Below are 17,156 nucleotides of genomic sequence, written 5' to 3'. Positions count from 1 at the left end.
CCAGAGAAAGCACAGTTTCTTAAAGAAACACACCTATTTGAAAGTACAGCTCTTATGTGGAAATTCCTGCTTTCTTGATGAAAAAGAATTTTCTTTTGAGGCAATGGCCAGGATTCAGGGGGCCCTCCTTGAGATACTGTTGGCAGTGGCTTCATCCTATTATGGGGTTACCCTCTATTCCTAAGGCCTAGGGTCTCCCTACTTGTGACAGCCCACTTTTCTGTGGAGATGAAGACCTTGGGCTCGCTTAAGTGTCCTTGGTCACTGGACAAGTTAGAGTCCTTCTGTGTCTTTCTGCTGCTATTCAAACTTTCCCCCTATCAAAGAGAGGCTGTGGGGATTGAGAATGACAAATTGCACTCAGACCTTTAGTTTTCTAAGCCAACTCAAGTTAATAACTACACTATCCTCACTCCCCCAACCCTCATCCCTCACACATACACACTTCCAAGTTGACCCTTGAATAACATGGGTTTGAACTACACAGGCCCACTGATATTATATGCAGATTAAAAGAACTACCTGTACTATTTTCAACCTGTGTCTTGGAAACTGTGGATGTGAAGGGCCCACGGTGTGTATTGTTCGACACCATTTTATACAGGGAACTTGGCATCCCTAGATTTTGGTATCTGAGAGGGGTCCTTGAACCAATCACGCATGGATACCAAGAGACAACTAAGTTTTGGGGGAATCAAAAGTTATATTCAGATTTTTAACTGCACAGGGGTTGGTACCCTTAACCCTTACATTGTTCAAGGGTGTCTCCTGTTCCCTTTCTTTCTGATGGGGCTCATTTTGGCCAGAAGAGGACAGTGTTGCACTTGTGGTCTCCCCCAGAACAGTGGCAACCCCAAGAGGCCAAAGCTCCTTATTAAATGACAGGTATTTTTGGAACATTTAACTTGATTCAGATTTTGTATTGTATCCCTAAAATGGCCAGGCGACAAGGCTACCAAGAGCAAGGTGGAGTTGGCCTTCAGTGAGTGTACACCCCATGCTGTGGTGCTTGGTATGTACTGTATGGGCAGGTACAGGGGCACTGTGGACACGGGAGCAGGAAAGGTGATGCACACCTGGAGACCCCGTGGAAAGTGTCACGGAAGGGCCCACAGATGGCTACAGCATTGCCAGACAGAGGCGAGGGAGACAGGCCTCCAGGAGGAAGGAAGAGTGAGGCGGGGCCCAGAGATGGAAAAGAACAGGATTACTGACGACAGCCAGGAGACAGGTTGCTTTGGGCATAAAGTGGATGAACAGAGGGATGAAAAAATGAGACTGGAGATCTAGGCCAAGTCTAATCACAAAGGCTAAGGGTTTTAAAAGATGCCATAGTAATGACTAACATTTAGTGAACACTTACTGTATTGTAGTCCATTCAGACATCAGCACAGGGCTGCCATAACAAAATTCCACAGATTAGATGGCTTATAAACGGGATTTATTTTTTCACGGTGCTAGAGGCCCCAAGATCCAGGTGCCAGCATGGTCAGGTAAGGGCTTCCTTCCAGGTCTCAGACTTCTTTTTTAAAATATATTTTTACTGATTTCAGAGAGGATGGGGGAGAGAGAGAGAGAGAGAGAGAGAGAGAGAGAGAGAGAGAGAGAGAGACAGACATCAACGAGAGAGAATTGTTGACCAGTTGCCTCCTGCATGCCCCCTACTGGGGATTGAGCCCAAAACTCGGGCATGTGCTCTGACCAGAAATCCAACTGTGACCTCCTAGTTCAATCACTGAGTCACACTGGCTGGTAGGTCTCAGACTTCTTCTTCTTTTTTTAAAATATATTTTATTGATTTTTTTACAGAAAGGAAGGGAGAAGGATAGAGAGTTAGAAACATCCATGAGAGAGAAACATCGAACAGCTGCCTCCTGCACACCCCCTACTGGGGATGTACCCGCAACTAAGGTGCATGCCCTTGACTGGAATCGAACCTGGGACCTTTCAGTCCGCAGGCCGACGCTCTATCCACTGAGCCAAACCAGTTAGGGCAGTCTCAGACTTCTTATCTTTATGTGGCAGAAGGGGTGAGGGAGCTCTGTGGGGTCTCTTTTATGACATTAATCTCACTCATAAGGGTTGTGCCCTGAAGACCTAATCGCCTCTCAAAGGCCCCGCCTCCAAATACCATCACATCAGACATTAGGATTTCAACATATGAATTTTGGTGAGAGACATTCAGACACCAGCACAGGGTATGGTTCTCAGCACAGAGTATGGTTCTGAGTACTTTACAAGCAAAGCGCATTAAATCTTTGAAACACCCCGTAAGATGGGACCATGATTCTCCCATTGCACACAGGAGGGCAGTGAGTGCTGCAGGCTGGGTCCTCTGGGAAGCAGACTGAGCTGACTAGTGTGCAGGAGGTTTTTGTCTTCTATTGAGTGCCCCTGGGTTCAACACCTGAGGGAGGGAAGGGAAGGAGAGAGAAGAGCAGGAGTGAGCAGCGGGAGAAGCTAGACTGCGATGCAGTCTCACCAAAGGCCATAGCCTACCTCACGTGTGCCCTGAGGCTGGGAGGGCCCTTCAGAAATGATCCAGGCTGGGAGGAGGGCCCTGGCTTTCATATCCTTGGTTAAGCAGTCATTGGATGTGGGCACCCTGGGAAGGAGGTATATGGGAGTGAGGCAGCTCTCTTAAGTTAGGGGCAGTTTCTGGAGAGAGACTCAGCTGAGGGCTGTCAGCATGCCAGGAAGCTGGGGAAACAAGCCTTTCCTCCCTCAGGGGGTCTGGCAGGTGCAGCAGAGCTCCCACTATCATAAGCGTGAGAAGCTAGCCAAGGTGACACTGCTCCTCAGTGGAAGAGGCAGGACTCAAACCAAGGCAGGTGACTCTTCTCCATTTTACTGTATTGCAGGGCATATGTTGGGGATCGATGGATATTTCTAAGCAGAGGTAACTTGCAGCTCAAGCCTTACTTTAGAAACCTTATTCTTTTTTTTATGGGAAAAGATAGAAAATTTTATTAAAGAATATAAAAGGTTTTCCTAAACTATACAAATTCAATGAAATACCAAAAATCCTAAAAGTATTAAGAAAAAAATACAGAGATGCAAAAGAGTATAATTTTGAAAAGGAACAAAAAGAGAGGACCTAACCCACCAAGTATTTCAAGTTCAAACTCATAGTTTTTTTAAAGTGTGGTTTTAGCATAATGGCAAACAAATGGGTCAGAATATAGCCCAGAAACAGATTCATTTCTACATGGGAACTTGGCATTCAATAGTGGTGGTGTCAGAAATCTTGTGTGGAAAGATAATTTACGCAGTAGTGTTTGGGAAATTGGCTAAAATATTTGGAAAAATTAAGATACAACTAGGTTCTGACCTAGAACGTAAACACAGAAACTTTGTCAAGTTTAAAGAGAGAGATAGTAGCCATGCAGTGGGTAAAGCCAGGATCAGACCCTGAGTTTTGTGAGAATATCTGTGTCTCAGATTCTCTTTTAATCGAGAGAAACTTTCATCCCTTTGGAGAAAGGCTATAACATCCCTTTTACCCTGAGCTCACTTAATCATTTCGCCTATGTCCCAGACCTAGGAATAATTAAAAAACCACTCTAGGCGACTAGCATGGATGCCTTAACATCTACATATCAGTTTCTATGTTTTACCCATTGGTGAGATCTCAGACTATTACAGTCCTAATAACCGTGGTGTTATGGTTTTCTGCACGCAAAAGACTGGAAGCAGCAAATTAAAATTAGAGCACAGGGAATGAAGTGAAGTGCAGGCTCAGAGTGAGGTTTACAATGAGAATTGACGGTAGGAAGAATAGCTGCAACACTTTCACAGTTATTTACTTGTATAAATCTTGTTTCCACCTCAAAAACAGTGATTCAAATCTTAGAGAAATGGTTCTCAAGCCCAGCTGCTTATTAAATTACTGAGAAGCCCCTTTAAAAAAAAAGTGATGTCCAAGCCTCCATCTCAGAGATTCCTGTCTCACTGGTCTGGGGTGGGGTGCAGGCACAAGTATTTCATATACATTTCCTAGGTGATTCTAATGAGCACCCTGGGGTGGAGGGTGGGAGGTGGGAGGTGGGGATCCACTAGCTTAATGGTTTGGGGCCAGTGGTGAGCCCAGACCTATAGGTGCTTTTGCAGGCCCTTACAGCTCACCATGATAAGGAATGAAGGTTAGGTTGACAGTGGTTACCAGGATTTTCATTTAAGAGGAAAACACTTTGTATGTTAGAAGTGATTTTCACAGAAAATAAGATAACCTAGAACTAAATGATATAGAGACACATATTCAGCTCTGTGTCAGAGAGAGAAATCTAGAAGGAACTGGTGGAATGAGGCTGGCACCCAGCATCTCTGGCCTTCCTGACCTGTCCCCGCCGTGGACCAACAGCTATTGTGCCCACCAATCACCTGGGGATCTTGTTACCATGCAGATTCTGACTCAGTAGGTCTGGGAGGTCTGGAGATTCCACAGTTCTCACGAAGTCTAGGTGATGCTGATGTAGCTGGTCCAGGAACCACATGTAGCAAGGCTCTAACTCACACTGATGGCCAGGACTCACTCGCAAGCCCCTTCTTTGGAATCCAAACAAGGAGGATGGCTTCCTCTTGCCTGAAGAATGAATTCTGTTGGGACTCTTTATATCTGGAACCACTCTGCCCAAAATCAGTGGCTTTCCTGAACTGAAAAAATGAGTTGACCCATCTCTTCTGTTAACCATCCCTGCTCCCACGAGGCAACTTTATTAGAGGGCCAGGGACTATGAGTTAGATACAGGCTTAGAGCACTGAGTGTGGGCCATTCATTAGAAAAGTGTGGCAATAAGATGGCAAAGGATGGCAGATTTCATGGGTCAAAGTCCAAACTGGATCCAAGTCAGGACATGAAAGTATCAGTTAAGGATTCTATTCTGAAAATTACTCAAAATAATTACTTTATGGCACTTTCTACATGAAACAGCCACTTGATTATCATCAGGTTTATTAGCAGACTAATAAACAAAGCATTGGAAGGCAGATACAACTCCAAAGTGAGGCCGAGTGGCTGTAGGGCCCTAAAACGGGGTGGATACCATGGCGGAGAGGCTCTCCTGTCTGAGGTCACACAGCCGCCATTGTTTCCCCTCTTGTGGAATCTCCTTGGAGAAGGCTCAGGTTCTTCACAGAAACTGCCCAACGAAACCCCAGTCATCCTTCTTCACTTCGAAGTTCCTAGAACCCCTTCGCAAATGATTTTCTAAATCCTCTACAATAATGATGCATTTTCTTACCCTCATGTGAAATTGCAGAAGATACTGTTTTTTTCAAAGGCAGGGATCATATTCCCAGATCATTCAGGAGTGTAGCCAGTCTAATGGGTCTGATTCTTGTTCTGTTATTTGTTTCTTTGTGGGCCTCTTTAGAAAAGCAGAACAAGTGCTGATGAAATTGGCAGATCACGAGGGCCAGAGATGCTGGGTGCCAGCTCCATTCTGGGTCCCGGAGCCATGGATATGGCTGGGTCAGTGGCCCCTTGGCTCTGGGTGCCCCCTTCCATTGTCACATGAAGCCATCCCAGTACTGTTTAAGTTGGACTTGTTACCACTTTCGTTCTCAGAGCTCAGGACTGTACTAAGACCTTCCCCACAGAGCATAGTCCCCAACCCTGGCTTCTGCTCACAAAGCAACAGTCCATTCTGATCTTGCTCCCAGTGGCTATCTGGGTCTTTGTTTTCCAGAGATAAGCTATTAGGCTAATTTTCACTTTCACGACATTTCAAAAGACCACAGTTTATTTTCTTGGTGCCTTCTGAGGGTGACTTTCTTCCCCTCCTGGTACTCCTATTATGTGACTATTGTTACATTTCACAGTATCCCACAGTTCACTTAAACTGTTCTCCTATTTTTTAATTTTTTTTGTTCTCTGAGTGATTTTTTTCTAGCCTGTCTTCTAATTCACTGATCCAATCTTTGGCTTCCCCTAATCTGCTGTGTATTCCTTCCAATGTGTTCTTTAAAAAATTTTTTTTTATTGATTTCAGAGTGGAAGGGAAAGGGAGAGAGAGATAGAAACATCAATGATGAGAGAGAATCATTTATTGGCTGCCTTCTGCACACCCCACACTGGGGATCAAGCCCGCAACTTGGGCATGTGCCCTGACCAGGAATTGAACCATGACCTCCTTAGTTCATAGGTCAATGCTCAACCACTGAGCCATACCGGCTGGGCCCAATATGTTCTTTTTTAGTGCTGTCAATTTCTGACTTGTCTTTTTTTCATAGTTACTATATCTTTTCTCATGCTGTTAGCATTTTTCCCATCATTATTCTGAACTCTGTATCTGATAAATTTCATATTTTCATTTCATTTAGCTCATCTTCTGGAGAATTCTCTTGTTCTTTCATTTCAGGCTTGTTTTTTTGTTTCCCCATTTTGCTGCCTATTTGGATTTATGTCTGTGTATTAGGTAGATCTGCTGTCACTCCCAATTTCTAATGCTGGACAATGCCAGATGCTGTTTATGACTGGCCCTGAGTACCCTGTTTGGAGCTATCAGCAATCCACAGCTTGTGGCTCCCCCTGCTGGGATGGATGTCTTTAGAAAGGACCAAGATTTGTACCAAGGTCTGCTTTTCCTAGCCCCGGGCCCCGAATTAGACCAGGCAAAGACTCAAAGCCTCCAAAGATCTGCCTCTGCCTGCAGTCTGATTGTTATTCAGTCTTAATTAGCCTCAGGATATCAACCATAGGGTCAGGTGAGAGTTTTTCCAACAGGGTGGGCAACTGCTTCTGCCTACAGGCCGACTGTTATTCTCAGTCACTTAATGGGCCTTAGAAACTCCATAGGGTGGGGCAAGGGGTTTTCAATAGGGTGGGCCAATCCCTCCCTTCCCTACACCCCACCCCCCACAGCAAAAGCTACCTGGATGGTAGAGGTCTGCTGGAGAAAGATGTCCTTTGCAGAAGTGGTTGCCAACTATTGGGACCTCACGGACCACCAGTGGTCTGCGGACCACTGGTTGGTGACCACTGCTCTGCAGTATGAGAGAATGACTCAGCACAGGAAATGGGGTGTCTGCCTTCTGAGCTCTAACCCTAGAGCCCTCAACCCTGGCTTCTGCTCACAAAGCTCCAGTCCATTCTGCTCTCCCTCTGCCAGAGCCCAAGGAGAGTGGCTGCACATGAAATTTTGTGTATTGGCCCTTAAGAGTGTGCCTGCATTTCCAGACATCTCTCCCTGGCAGATAGCACCCCTGCTGCTTTTCTGGACTGGGGAGCCCAGCTTGGGATTTAAGTCCCAGAGTTCTCAGTAGAACCCCGCCCCCCCACCCCCACAGAGCTGAGATATCTCTCTGGAACTTCAGCTGCTGTCTGTGGGAGCTCAGCCAGCCCTTTTGTGCCTCTGCACTTCCTACTAGTCTCTATGCGGTCTCCACTTTCCATCCTTGCTCCAGCTAGTCTTCAGTTGATTATTCAGGATGGTCTTTCTATATTTTAGTTGTAGTTCCAGTTTGGTCCTAGGAGCATGCCAGTGTAGCCACCACTTACTCTGCTGCCATTTTGGAATGTTCTTCTCCTACTTGATTTCTAGTTTCATACTATTGTGGGTAGAAAAGATGCTTAATATGATTCCAATCTTCTTAAATTTATTAAGACTTGTTTAGTGGCCTAACATATGATCTATCCTGGAGAATGTTCCATGTGCACTTAAGAAAAACGCTGTAGCTTTTGATGGAATATTCATGATATGTCTGTTAAGTCCATCTAGTCTAATGTGTTGCTTCAGACCAATGTTTACTTATTGATCTTTTGTCTGAATGATCTATATATTGATCAATGTAGGGTGTTAATTTACCCTATTATTGTATTTCTATCTGTCCTTTTAGGTGTTAATATTTGTTTTATACAGGGGAAGGCAAAAGTAGGTTTACAGTTATGAGTATGTGAAACAGTTTATTCTTATTATTTATTTGTATTACAACTGTAAACCTACTTTTGCCAATGCCTGTATCTTTAGGTACTGCTCTATTGGGTGAATAAATATTTACGGATGTTATATCCTCTTGTTGGATTGATCCCTTTATCATTATTTAATGCCCTTCTTTGTTTTTGTTGTAAAGTCTATTTGTCTGATATAAATGTAGCTCAATCAGATTTATTTTGATTTCCATTTGCATGGAATATCTTTTCCATCCCTTTACTTTTAGTCTGTTTATGTCCTTAAAGCTGAAGTGAGTTTTTTATAACCAGCATATAGTTGGATGTCTCTTTTTATTTTATTTTATTATATATGTTTTTAAAATTGATTTCAGAGAGGAAAAAAAGAGGGAAAGAGAGAAACATTAATGATGAGAGAGAATCATTGGTAGGCTACCTCCTGCATGCCCCCTAGTGAGGATCGAGCCTGCAGCCCAAGCATGTGCCCTTGACTGGAATCAAACCCCAGACCCTTCAGTCCGCAGGCCGATGCTCTATCCACTGAGCCAAACCAGCTAGGATTCTCTCTCTTTTTTAAAATCATCTTAGCCACTCAGTGTCTTTTGATGGGAGAATCTAATCCATTTCCATTCAAAGTAATTACTGGTCGGTGTGTACTTATTGCCATTTTGTTAATTGTTTTCTGGCTGTTTTGTACCTCCTCTGTCCTTCTTCTCTTGCTCTCTTCCTTTCTGATTTGATGATATTCTGAAGTGTATGATTAAGATTTATTTGTCTTTTGTGTATCTACTATAGGCTTTTGCTTTGTAGTTACCATGAGGCGTACATAAAACAACTTATATTTATGTCTATTTTAAGTTTATACCAACTTATTTTCAAACACATTCTAATGCTCTTTTTATCCCTCCTGACACACATTTTACTTTGTATTTGAAATCACAATTTACATCTTTGTATCTTGTGTATTCATTAACAAATTATTGTAGCTATAGTTATTTTTACTACTTTTATCTTTTAACCTTCATAATGGCTTTATATGTGATCAAGCTGTCACCTTACTACAGTCAGGCATCACTTAAGGACAGGATACATTCTGAGAAATATGTCATTAGTGATTTTATCATTGTGCAAACATCATGGAGTGCACTTACACAAACCTAGATGGTATAGCCTACTATACACCCAGACTATATGTCCATTACTTCTACCTGTACAGCATGTTATTGTTTGAATACTGTAGACAATTGTAACACAATAGTAAATATTTGTGTATCTATACATATCTAAACATAGAAAAGATACAGTACAAGCACAGTATAAAAGATAAGAAATGGTACACCTGAATAGGGCATTTTCCATGACTGGAACTTGCTCTGGGTTAGTGGTGAGTGAATCTGAAGGCCTAGGACATCATTGTGCACACAGGCTACACTAAATGAATAACAAATAAACCTTAGCTTATTTTAACTTTTTTACTTTTCTCTTTTGTAATAATACTTAGCATAAAACACAAAGACATTGTATAGCTGTACAAAAATACCTTTATTTTTTACCAATTTCTTCTATTATTTATTCCATGCATGAACTAACAAAATATATTTTCTTTATTTGTTAAAAACTAAGACACAAATCATACACACATTAGCCTAGACCCACAGAGTCAGGATCATCAATATCACTGGCTCCCAGCTCCACATCATGTCCCACTGGAAGGTCTTCGGGGGCAGTAACACACATGGAGCTGCCACCTCTGGTGATAACACTGCCTTCTTCTGGAACACCTCGGGAAGGAGGTGTCACTCTTTTCGGAAACAGATCCATGATGGTTTGCTGGTTTCTTTTTTTCGTCATAGATGATGCAACATGAACATTCCTCTTTATCAATGAAAACCTTTTGGTGTTGGGGGTCCATGTTTTCAAACTTTTTAAGGAGCTTCCTGAGAACTGCAAAAGCTTCTGCTAAGCCCTCCACTGTGAGTTCTCTTGAGGGTTCTTCCTTTTCTTTCAGTTTCCTTTTCTCTTGCCTCTTCTTCAGCAATGCTTTCCTGTTCCCCATGAGTCAGTTCCTCAGGAACCAGCTCTAGGAGCTCCTCAATGTCATCCTCACCCACAGCTTTGATTTTTGCAGGCACCTCATCCTTGGCAAATCCTTTGAAGTCCTGGATGAACCCCTTGAGTATCTTCTTCCAGATGCCATTCATACACTCTTTAGTCACATCATTCCAAGCCCAAGCAAGGGTGCTGTTTCAGTCATAGATGTTACAGTCCTTCCAGAATTGCATCAGTGTCTTCCTCAGTTGCAGCAATGGCCTGGGTAAAGGTCCTCCTCAGGTGTAGTAGGCTTTAAAGCTGATCCATTGTTGGATCAAAGAGGTGCTGTGTTTGAAGGAAGAAACACCAGTTTGATGTTGGGATGAAGATCAGTAAAAGGTGGGTGCCTGGGGGCAGTATCCACAATAAACAAAATGTTGAAAGGTATGTTATTCCCCCCATAGTACTCCATTTTGCTGGAATAACAACTCAGGAGGGCATCTTGGAAGAGAAGCTGGGTCATCCATGACTTCTTAGTGTGCGTGTTTATTGATATGCTCGAAGGCCCTGGGGTTCTCACTGTGCCAGACCACAGAGGGTTTCAATCTGTGGCCTACAACATTGCCCCACTGCGCCGAGAGGGGTAACCGGTTAAAAACTGTTTCTCTACTTTCTATAGTCCTATGGGATCTGCAAGCACGAGCCCCACTGCGCCGAGAGGGGTAACCGGTTAAAAACTGTTTCTCTACTTTCTATAGTCCTATGGGATCTGCAAGCACGAGCCCCACTGGCTACCAGAACCAAGTGATCAAAGAGTGTCCCCTGCGTACAGCCACAACCACTGGGGCACCAAATGTGTGCCCAAGCTCCTCTCTGGGTGGTACCAATCACCTGGAGCAAGGCAGAGGCCGAGCCCACAGTGTTTGGAGGAGTTTGCAGTAGGCCTCTAGATGTGAACTTAATTAGAAGCCTCTCGGGCTGCAACTTTAAGATAAGCAAGTAGGCCTTTCACAGAAAGACTGGGTGCTTTTCAGTCTGCTGCCTCTGTGCTGGGCCCTGGGGTGGGCGGTCCATGTGGGAGCCCTGTAAGAACTGTTTCTCAGCTCACTGTAGCCTGGTGGACACAAGCCCCACTGGCTTTCTTTGGGGAGTCCTGAGGGGTGTCCATGTGCTGGAGTCAGTGCTGTGGGTGACGTTAGGGTCTGGGTGGCTGGGCACTGGGGCTGACCTGGGCCGGTTTCCTGGAGCTCACCTGCCTCTCCCTCCGTGGTGTCTGTCTCCCCAGCTCATGTGCTCCTCGGTGCAGAAGGCCCTGTTCGAGGAGGAGGACCACGTCAAGAAACTGCAGCAGAAGGTGGCCACACTGGAGAAGCGGAACCGGCAGCTCCGGGACCGGGTGAAGAAGGTCAAGCGGTCTCTGAGGCAGGCGCGGAAGAACGGCCGCCACCTGGAACTGGTGAACCAGAAGCTCAGTGAGAAGCTGGCGGCCACAGCGGGAGCCCTCCCGCACATCAATGCCTTCAGGCGGGAGCCTGCAGGCAGCACCTACCTGCGGGGATAGCGGGGACCCCACGGTACCTCAGCCACACTGCTGGGTGCATTGCCTCTCCCCAGGGAATGGAGGGTGATGCTGGTGTTGGACATGCACATATTTCAGATCCTGTAGAAGATACTTTTACTACGCACTTGGTAGTGTCTAGCTGGTTTAAAGGGGGAGTCTTGTTGCCCCTACCTGGCCTGGTCCCAGACACAGTGCTTTGAAGTTCATAGGCGGCAGCATCCTGGAGGCTGGGTGCTTGCCTAGGGCCTGTCCTCAGCTTCTGGGAGAACATTTTAGACTCTAAATGTATGAGACATCAGGGAGCTTGGGCTTATTTCAAAAGAGAAGGTAGTATGGCTGTAGCTCCGAGCTACAGCACAACTACTAGTTCTGAGGAGTGATCTGAATCACGTCATGGAACCATCTGGTGTCTCATTTTCTGATCTTTGGAAGAGGAGGCTGGCCTTGCTCAGCACCTAAGGATGCCTGTAAGCAACCTGTGCAGGGTGTCCCTCCTCCGGCCAGCATCTTCTCACAGCTGAGGCACATTAGACATAATGAGCTCAGCACAGGTAGGGGAACCGAGTTGGGCAGTAGGTCATTAAAAAGAGAAATTATACCCAATTTCCAATACCAGCTTTAATCAAGAGAGACGTGGCCTTTAGGGGCCTGTCACGTTTCATCACACCACGTTCTGAAGTTGGAAAACCCGAAGTTATATCTTAGCCCCTCCTAAATTTTAACTTCTGTTTGCTCAGTAATTTCTTTCAACTTTTCCAAATTCAAGGTGAGCTGTCTTCTGTCAAGACACCTCCTATGTATTGGGGTCAGATGACCTTACCTTATTCCCTTCCAGGTTCTCAAAGGGCTTGTTCCAGGTGCTCCAATCTCTTGCTTCTTTATGCAAACACTTTCCACCCACCAGGACTGACCTTGCCCTGGAGCAATGTTTGTACATTTGTGCACCTATAGTAACTGCACCTGTTATACAACCAAAACACTCATCCTCTTGGGATAGAAACCTTTAAAGACAGTCCTACAAGTAAAAAGTAGGGCGTTCACTATACCTGCCATTTGAGCTCTTGACTTAGGCACAGTCAATCAAGTCCCAGTTGTGTTAGTGAGAGGTCAGTTGAGGGTCCTCTCCTGGTTATCCTCTATTGCTGGACCTCCAAACCACGTTTCTCTCCCCCGCTTTTCCAGAGAGAAGCTTCTGGCCTTTCACTGGGGGATCAGCTGCCCATAAACCACCCATGACAGTACAGGGCCTGATTACTGTCTGCGACATTGGCAATGGCAGTTGCTGTAAGATTTCAGTCCTACTGGCAACCAGTCTCGGGGGGGTGGACTTTGTGCCACTTGGGTCTCGGTGGCAGGCTCCTGCCTCAGGGACATATGCCCTGGACTGAATGGCATTGGAACTTTTTGATCAAGAGCACTTCATTTCCAAGCTTCTGCCAGCACTTTATTAGCTGTATATTTCCTAGTGGGGTACAAGAGAAGGTGCATCTTCTAGATTAGTCTTCCTGGGGACATTTCCTTAGGGCGGTTTTGCTTTCACAGAAGGGAATGACAAGCCTAAGGGTGATTTACAGTCAGTGTTTGCAGAACTGTGGAAGCTGGGTCTCTACAGCTGCAATATGTTCTTTTTCAATAAATATGAGCAATATTTCAGTCATAAAAGTAAAGCAATGTGTTCCTTTTGGGTCAGGGAGATGTCAAGATTTGCCTGGAAAGGCAATTTAGATACTCGTGGTGGGGGGGGGGGGAAGGAGAGGGCATGTGTGAGTAACACCTGGGGCATTTAGGACACCAAGCTCAAGCCTCCTTTGCTTTGCCTGTTGAGATGTGGCCTAACCCTGTCTCTCTCGGGGTTTCCATCTCTCAACACACCTGCAGAAAAGCAGAGCTATGCTAGCCTGCTCCTCTGAAGGGATGGCAGCTTCATTAATCAAAGTCATCAAAAGCATACCCAGATCAGTTGCCAAAGGGGACTCCCCGGGTCCCTGTTATCTGCTGTGTTATCTTAACCATAGTCCTTGCCACCTGCTTATTGTATTAATAGGATTTTTTTTTAAAAAGAGAAAGGAATCCAAGCATACCACTACAGAAAATTATCAAATCAAAAAAGAAGAGAGCAAATAACTTCTTCCATTTGTTTTGTTGTCTTTTTGTTGACAGTTTCTGTTGCTGTGCAGAAGCTTTTTAGTTTGATGTAATCCCATTCATTTATTTTTGCTTTTGCTCCCCTTGCCTTTGGGGTCAAGTTCACAAAAGTTCCTCTAGGACCAAAGCCCATAAGTTTAATGACTATGTTTTCTTCTGAGTAGTTTATTGCTTCAGGTCTTATGTTCAAGTCTTTAATCCATTTTGAGTACTCACACTACTCAACAACAACAACAAAATAAAACAATCTGATTAAAAAATGGGCAGAGAACTTGAATAGACACTTTTCCAAGGAAGACATAAAGAGATGGCCAACAGACCTATAAAAAGGTGTTCAACATCACCAGTTATTAGGGAAATGAAAATCAAAACCACTATGAGATACGATTTCACACTCATTAGAATGGCTATTACCAAAAAGACAAGAAATAAGAAGTGTTGGAGAAAAGGGAACTTACACCTTGGTGGGAATGTAAATTAGTGCAGCCACCATGGAAAACAGTATGAAGGTTTCTCAAAAATTAAGAATAGATCTAACATATTATCCAGCAATCAATATCTTGGATATTTACTGCCCAAATATGAAAAAAACTTATTTGTAAATATATATGTGTCCCTATATTCAATTCAATATTATTTACAATAGCCAACACATGAAACTATCTGTGTGTCCATTGTGGATGACTGGATAAAGAAAATGTGATATATACATGAGTATACACAATACTACAGTGTGTGTGTGTGTGTGTGTGTGTAATGCAATACTACTCAGCCATAAAAAAGATGAAATATGGATGGATTTTAAGAGTATTATGCTAAATGAAATGTCAGATGGAAAATGTCAGACAAAAATCATATTTCACTCATAATTTCAGGTGTATAAGATTCCTGAAATCTGTTTCATGCTTCCATGCCTCTGATTCTGTTTTATTCATCAGTTTATTTTGTTCATTAGATTTCTTGTTCATTTTGATTTTTAGATTCGATTGATCGATATGTTGATAGATTATGTAAAATATAAACAAAAAGTACCAAATAATAAAATAAACAAAAGCAAACTCTTAACTATAAACAAGAGGAGGGAGGTTACCAGAAGGGAAAGGGAGAGGAGCAAAGTAGGTGAAGGGAATAAAATATATGGTAATAGGAGAAAACTAGACTTTGAGTGGGGGCACATAATACTAGTAGAATACACAGATGTTGAATTATAATCTTGTACACATGAACATTTTTAAAAATATTGTTGAGAGTATTACAGCTGTCCTCCTTCCCCCCACCCATTTCACCCCTCCACCTGGTTCCTGCCCCACCCCAGGCCTTCACCACCCTACTGTCTGTGTCCATAGGTAATATCTTTGGTTAATCTCTTCCCACTTCCTTGCCCCCTTCCCTCTGAGATTCCTCAGTCTGTTCCATGCTTCCATGCCTCTGATTCTGTTGTATTCACCAGTTTATTTTGTTCATTAGATTTCTTGTTCATTTTGATTTTTAAATTCAATTGAAAGATATGTATTTGTTGCCATTTTATTGTTCATATTTTTTAAATCTCTTCTTGACGTTCTTAAATAATACCCTTCAACATTCAGATAATACTGGTTTGGTGGTGATGAACTCCTTTAACTTTTTCTTGTTTGTGAAGCTCTTTATCTGGCCCTCAATTCTAAATGAGAGCTTTGCTGGGTAGAGTAATCTGGGTTGTATGTCCTTATATTCATTACTTTGAATATTTCTTGCCACTCCCCTCTGGCCTGCAAAGTTTCTGTTGAGAAATCAGCTGACAGTCTTATGAGCACTCCCTTGTAGGTAACTAACTGCTTTTCTCTTGCTGCTTTTAAGATTCTCTCTTCATCTTTAACCTTTGGCATTTTAATTATGATGTGTCTTGGTGGGACTCTTTGGGTTCCTCTTGTTTGGAACTCTCTGTGCATCCCAGACTTGTAAGTCTATTTCTTTCAGTATTAGTAGGATTTTTAAAAAAATAGAGAAAAGAATCCAAGCATACCACTACAGAAAATTATCAAATCAAAAAAGAAGAGAGCAAATAACTTCTTCCATTTGGTTCTCAACCTTTCTAATGCCACAACCCTTTAATACAGTTCCTCATGTTGTGGTGACCCCCAACCATAAAATTATTTTTGTTGCTACTTCATAACTGTAATTTTGCTACTGTTATGAATTGTAATGTAAATATCTGTGTTTCCGATGGTCTTAGGCGACCCTGCTAGCAGTTCTCAACCTGTGGGTCGCGACTCACAGGTTGAGAACCGCTGCTGTAGAGCCTAAGACCATCAGAAAACACAGATATTTACATTACGATTCATAACAGTGGCAAAATTACATTTTTGTAATCCTGGGATTGGTAGAGTGGCCTTGTATAATAGGTGTCCTGTAGGGCCCAGTGGCTCAGCCTCCCCAGTCACCTGAGCTGAGCACTCTAAGTGTGCCCCTGTGTGGGCTGTGTGCACAGTCTTGTAGTTGATCCTTGACTGCTGTTGGTGTCTCTGGGAGGAGATGACCTCCAGACCAACTGGCTATGAGGACCAGCTGTGACTACAGTGAGAGAGCTGCTGTGCAGGGGGTGAAGCCCAGCTGTTAAGCAAGGCAGGCTGGTGCTAGTGCCAGGTCTTGTGCCTTTTATTGATAGGTTTTGGGCATGCTGTCACCAGCTGCAGGTTGTTTGAGAGACTTTAGCCAAGTCTGAAGCCTGAACCAGGGCAGGCCATTCAAATGGAAAAATTGCTGCAAACAGCTTGGGTAGGGCTGAAAATTGGATGGGTCAGAGTCTCAGGGAGTCCACAGGGTGGAGCAAACAATGTGCTTCAGACTGATTGAGACTCAGATATGGGTGCCAGTCAGCCCTGCAACAGGGGAGGTCCCAGCACAGGAATAATGACCCTTGCCAGCACATCTGTCAGAGAGAGAGTTGCCTCTGAGTTCCTGCCCTGATGTCAGACAGTCCAGTTCCTCCTTGTATGCGTCTGTGTCTCCTGGCACTGGTGCTCAGAGGAAGTGGGACCTTGTAAGTTTAGTTTATGTGCGGCCCTTTAAGTGGAACAGCTGGGTCTCCAGCAGCCTCCATATCACTGAACCCCTGCTGGTTTTTACAGCCCATAATTATGGGGACTTCTTTTGCCAGGTCTGGGAGCCTGGGCTGGGGGTCTGGTGTGGGGCTGGGACCTTTTGCTCCTCACAGGCAGCCTCCACAGAGACGATCTCCCTCTTGATTAAATAAATGCCACAAGTGCGTGTTGGACCAGCCCATTCTGTGCCTCCAATCCCCACCCCCAACCAGTCTCTGTGTGCTTTTTTTCTTTACTTCCCTAGTTGTAGGACTTCCATTCAGCCAGTTTTTAGGTGCTTCTGAATGATGGCTGTTCTGTATTTTAATTGTAATTTTTATGTGGTTGTGGGAGGCAGTGAGTACAGGTGTTTACCTACACCACAATTTTGGTTCTTCCACCCCCAAATTTTTAACTAACCAACGTTATGCCAATAAATTTTATTTTAAAAAAAGTAACTAAAAAAGTAGAG

General features: G+C 43.9%; 1 protein-coding gene and 1 pseudogene across 2 annotated transcripts in view; one reads left to right on the top strand and one right to left on the bottom strand.

Annotated features, from left to right (window-relative positions):
* The window catches only part of LOC307097531 (ankyrin repeat family A protein 2-like), a 70,977-nt pseudogene extending 60,888 nt beyond the window's left edge, over window positions 1–10,089 (bottom strand). The window contains exon 1 of the transcript in view: window positions 9,913–10,089. The product of the transcript in view is annotated as an ankyrin repeat family A protein 2-like (transcript). The remainder of the gene's footprint in view (window positions 1–9,912) is intronic.
* CCDC3 (coiled-coil domain containing 3) overlaps window positions 1–15,849 on the top strand; it is a 109,938-nt gene extending 94,089 nt beyond the window's left edge. Inside the window, exon 3 of the mRNA XM_079769952.1 lies at window positions 11,205–15,849. Coding sequence (XP_079626078.1) covers window positions 11,205–11,480 — 276 coding nt within the window. The 3' untranslated portion in view covers window positions 11,481–15,849. The remainder of the gene's footprint in view (window positions 1–11,204) is intronic.
* The last annotated feature ends 1,307 nt before the right edge of the window (window positions 15,850–17,156 follow it).

The sequence above is a fragment of the Cnephaeus nilssonii genome, assembly GCF_951640355.1.
Source record: "Cnephaeus nilssonii genome assembly, chromosome: 4".
Classification (NCBI taxonomy): Eukaryota; Metazoa; Chordata; class Mammalia; order Chiroptera; family Vespertilionidae; genus Cnephaeus; species Cnephaeus nilssonii.
The sequence above is the reverse complement of the archived record's forward strand: the minus strand, read 5'-3'. Positions and strand labels throughout refer to the sequence as shown.